At 30.0% G+C, this 4,787-nt stretch overlaps 1 protein-coding gene across 1 annotated transcript; it reads right to left on the bottom strand.

The window, feature by feature from the left end:
- Positions 1-487: 487 nt before the first annotated feature.
- LOC147806320 (uncharacterized) lies at positions 488-1,642 on the bottom strand. Its single transcript, XM_087149626.1, has 2 exons — positions 1,414-1,642; positions 488-1,344 (listed from the first exon to the last, which is right to left on the bottom strand). Exons 1-2 carry the CDS (start codon positions 1,640-1,642, stop codon positions 488-490), a joined length of 1,086 nt encoding a protein of 361 aa, XP_087005752.1.
- Positions 1,643-4,787: the final 3,145 nt, after the last annotated feature.

Genomic DNA, 4,787 nt, shown 5'->3' with positions numbered 1-4,787 from the left:
TTCAGCTCTTTCAACCAAGGTCCTTTTCGTAGTCTTGGCAATTTTCCGCAAATAATATTTTGATCCAGAACTTGAAAAGTGCAGTTGTAATTATCTTTCACGTCTGCAACTGTGATGTCGTAGCATTTGTGTGATTCATTCTGAATAGTGGAACCTCCAAATAAAATATGTGTCAAATCTTTTGAGCCTTTTTCCACATAACCCATTTTATGGACTGTTTCTTTTAGAATATACGACTGCTGTGATCCACTGTCAATAATCGCACGAACAGTCCGTTCTTTGGTGTTTGATTTTAACTTCACTAATAAAGTTTGTAAAAGAACCTCTCCAGAACAGCTAGTACTATATAAAGAAGTTTTTTCGTTGTCATTTCTCAGTACTTCTTTTGACTTGTGGTTGATTTTGAGCTCAGCGCACATCACAGTCCAATGCTTTTTTCCACAATTGATGCACTTTACAAATGTTTTACACGCTTTTGAGCGGTGTCCTACCTTAAGACAGAAAAACAAGCTTTTTCCTGTTTTATCTTTTCTAGTTTTTCTTCATAAGACATCCTAGATGCCAAAAAACAATCTTTACTTTCATGTACCCTTTGGCAAAAAATACAATTGGCTAACTTTTCTTTTTTCAGGTTACCAGAAAATAAATCGCTTGCAGTTGGTACTACTTTATCATTCACATTTGGCGATATTTTGTCTTTCGTCAATTTAGGCTTCTTAAAGTCAAAACCGCCAACAGCCATCGAAATTCTCTGTTCACTTTCTACCTCACTTCTCATAAATGACATCAGACCGTCAAGTCTATCTTTCGGAGTGTCGCCAATTTTCGACTGTCTTTGCCACACTCTAAGAAGCTCCTCAGGAATACATGACTCCACTAACGGGAATAAAATTGCATCATACATTTTAGTGGTTATACCCAATGATTCCAAAGCCCTTAATTGTGATTCGATTTGGTCATATAGAGAAGAAAGTGAAAAAACAATTTGTGATTTTGTGTTTTGTATAACTAAAGATAAAAGTTCTCTAATGTAAAACTCAACTAAAACATCATCTTTTCCAAATCGAGATTTGAAGCTTTCTATCACCTTTGAATAATTTTCGGCTGTTGCCGGATAACTTAAAACAAGTTCTCTAGCACGAGAATTGTCAACTGTACACTGTATAAGATATTGAAATTTATCACCAGGATCTAAAGATAAATCTTCATCTATTTTTTTAAACAATGACCAAAATGACAACCAGCCTTTTATACTGCCGTCATATTTGGCAAGCTCTATTTTAGGAAGTTTGAATTTACGATTCGACTGTTCTAAGTTCATCGATGAATTTTCTTCATTAAGCTCTTTAAAATATTCATCAAAAATTGTTTCAACTTCATAATAATTATTAGAATAATCATCAACTGACTTACTTTCATTTTCAATTTCTTCTTCTGTAACATCATCGGACTGCAGCATGAATTCCAATAATTCGTTATCTAACTTTTGAAGTTCTTCTTTCTTTATTTTCAAAGTTTTAAATTTAGCTTTAACTTGCACCAAATCTTTGGTTTCGGTTGATTTCATTTCATTTAAAATCTGATTACTTAACCGAGTGAAGGAGCTTCGAACAATCTTCCGTTGCTTTTGAATTTTCTCCATCGTATTATTGAAAATATTGAAATATGCAGATTTGGATTGCTGCTTAAAATCACGTCCTCGGGGTCACCAAAATGTTGCGAGACTCTATCAGGAAGTAAAATATCCTGTCGTTCTCTACTTCTAATCTAAATAATGAATCTAACTAAATAATAAAACTTCTAGTACAAAAAGAACAACCTTTTATTTACATAATAATATTCAGACGATTATTTCTTGTTCCACAAAAAGACTAATAAAGGAACGTTGCTATGACAACTCGGCAGTTTTAACAGGAAACGAAAGTCAGCTTTTAGCTTACATAAAAAGAATTATCAACTTTTAACAGCAGACGACTATTTCTTATTGTTTTACAACACATGGCTTTAGCCCTCTGGTGCGGGAAATATTAAAACAAAACTTACAACAGTTACTTTTCTCAACAACTGAAATTTAGAATAGTGTGATTAAGAAAAATATGTGAACTGTTTGCAATTTCAAATTAATATTGAAATGTACAGGTTTAGAATTTTCTACAGTGAAAAGTTTTCAGAACTTTAGTTTTCAAAAAAGTATACAAAAACTAGACGTTAAGAACGTATCCAATGAGCCAGCAAAGCGAGCATTGTCTTGCGAAGCAATCCGAAATGAACTGCGAAAGCAGTTCCGGGGTTGGTGAGCGCCAGCGACCAGGGGGAGAAGCCTCCTAGTATCATATAATATTATATAAGTTATATAAACGATTACTCAGTATTCATAGTTGTGATGAAATTATTGGCAGATCATCAGTGGGAGAATTTTGAAATTTTCAAAAGGTTTCTACTTTTTTCACCGAAAAATGATCTTTACGCTGAAATATATTAGAAACAAGTTAAGTTCTTTTTAGCTTAAAAAACTGTGGCGCTAGGTGATGATGAAGAAAATTGTATTCTAAAAATGTTTTTATGTACCAATGATTCAACAATAAATAATTTGCTCTGACCACAAAAAGAAGAAAAAAGCAAATCACGTGATCTTTTTTGCCTGGTATGCTAAAACAAATCATTTTAACTCCATATTATTTTATTTTATTATTATAAATGTCATTGAATAGCTGGCCCAATTTTGAGTTTACGACTACCGATAATCAACCTTCTTAGCTTAGTAGTTTTGAATCCGACTCAGAAGGCAGGGTAATTCCCGAATCAAGTATTGAGAGAAATCTGCCATGGTGAAGGAATTTTTGTTGGAACAAACCAACATTTACGTTACACTTGGAAGAAAATCACAAAAAATATAATGATAAAAAATAAAACCAAGTAAATATAATGATTTATATAAATGATTAGATTCATATAAAATAATTTATAAATTTTTTTTATGAATTTAAACAAAATTTGTAAAGTTGTTGCTAAAATATAAAGATAAAGCTGATAGATAAGGCATTGATAAAAAATGGAGTAGTTAGTGTTATACAAGTTCAAGAGACTTCTGAATTTTAAAGAAAACTAACATAAAGAACTAGAACACTTTATTAATTCTTCAATTGCTTTATACACTCATGTAACAATATCAAAATATGATTATATTTATTCAATTGCATTAAAACTTCCAAGCATATATTTCAAAATAAGATAAGTTTGTTAAAGATTGAGTAAATATTTCAAGAATGTATTTCAAAATATGAAAACGCTGCAAGACTTGAAAGCAAATATTTCAGAAATCTTTAAACAATAAAATTCTAAAACAGTAGGATTTTTATAGAATGATAAGAAATATATACAATTTACAAAAAAATGCTTGAAGTGAACAAAAACTTTTCAGAAAAAACCGATGTAGGTAATAAAAATTCCTCTAAGTGAAACTCTGATGACAAAGTTTGGATTTCAGTACATTAAGATTAATGAATCAGGCATTAGTTCTTCACCATTTGAGAAAAGTCTCTCAGGCGCCTGTTTTTTTGGGAATTGCATCCTTAGAAAATCGGGTGAAATTCGTAAACAAACAATGAAAAAACCCTAAAGGAACTAGCAAAATAATTTTTCTTCGTCTTAATGATCTCAGAAAAAAGGAAAACATTCGTGAGTGGAAAAGAGTTGTTCTCCTTTTATTTCCTAAAATGTCTAAAAATAATCATTTTAGACATTTACGGATCATGTATTTGGGATTCGAAGTTGTCACCAGAAATTTTTAAAAATAAGATTCAAATCCAAATAGTTACGTTTACTTATTATCTTCAGTTAAGAACGAAGAAAAATAACAGAAAACATAAATTATAGAATCAGAAGAAGAAACAAAGTATTAAAATATTATAATGGTAAATAAGTAATGGTGATAATAATAATAAAACGACTTTGAAAGTAATAAAATATTTTTAATAAAGATAAGAAATGAAAGTAAAAATGATGCAAATATTAAAAGTAAGTATTGATACTGATACTGATAAAATAATACTAAACAGGATGAGGAAATTATAATTAAACTGCAATGATAGAATGATTAAGAAATGTTACCAGAAAAGTATTAATGAAGAGTAAATTTTAAATTTCAAAATTTATATTTTAGTATTCTAAAACAATTAGTACATTGTTTGTGCAGTTTTAAGAGGCATTAAATTTACTCATAAAATAATTCGTACTTTATCATATTTGGTACGCATTGCAACTGCACCAATGACCATAATTCCAGCAATGCATATTACCGATATTCCAAGGATATGGTCACTCGACAGTTACAATGCAATACAATACAATTTAACAACCACAAAAAATTACAATAAGTGCAGTTACAAAAATAACAATGGCATTAGAGTACAGATGATTCCGTTACAATAAAGACAGCTGAAGTCCAACAACATGAAAAGAACTCCTCAAAAGATGACGGTATGATGGTTAAAAATAATTAAAAAATGTATAAATGATAGCCAAAATACAATAAGATTATTTTGAAAAGTAATAAATTTGAAAATAGATATATTAAGCAACAATTAAAAAATCAAAATATCCAGGGCAATTCAGGATCCAATAAATATAAAAAATTACCAAAAATAAAAGCATCAATGCCCAAAATCATTAAAAAGGGTACACATAGGAATCTAAACCAGAGTATAGGTATTTAAGATCAGTAAAATCAAAGTCATTGAGCTAATTACAAATTTGAAATTTAATAATAGAATAGTCGAAGCAACAGA

This window comes from Parasteatoda tepidariorum, chromosome 8 (assembly GCF_982258835.1).
Source record: "Parasteatoda tepidariorum strain Cologne lab strain chromosome 8, Ptep-v5.0, whole genome shotgun sequence".
Lineage (NCBI taxonomy): Eukaryota > Metazoa > Arthropoda > Arachnida > Araneae > Theridiidae > Parasteatoda > Parasteatoda tepidariorum.
The sequence above is the reverse complement of the archived record's forward strand: the minus strand, read 5'-3'. Positions and strand labels throughout refer to the sequence as shown.

Coding starts and splice junctions, on each gene's coding strand:
- LOC147806320 (XM_087149626.1), bottom strand. CDS start 1,642: ATGGAGAAAATTCAAAAGCAACGGAAGATTGTTCGAAGCTCCTTCACT. Junction 1,345..1,413: donor AGAAGAAATTGAAAATGAAA/GTAAGTCAGTTG, acceptor AATATTTTAAAG/AGCTTAATGAAGAAAATTCA.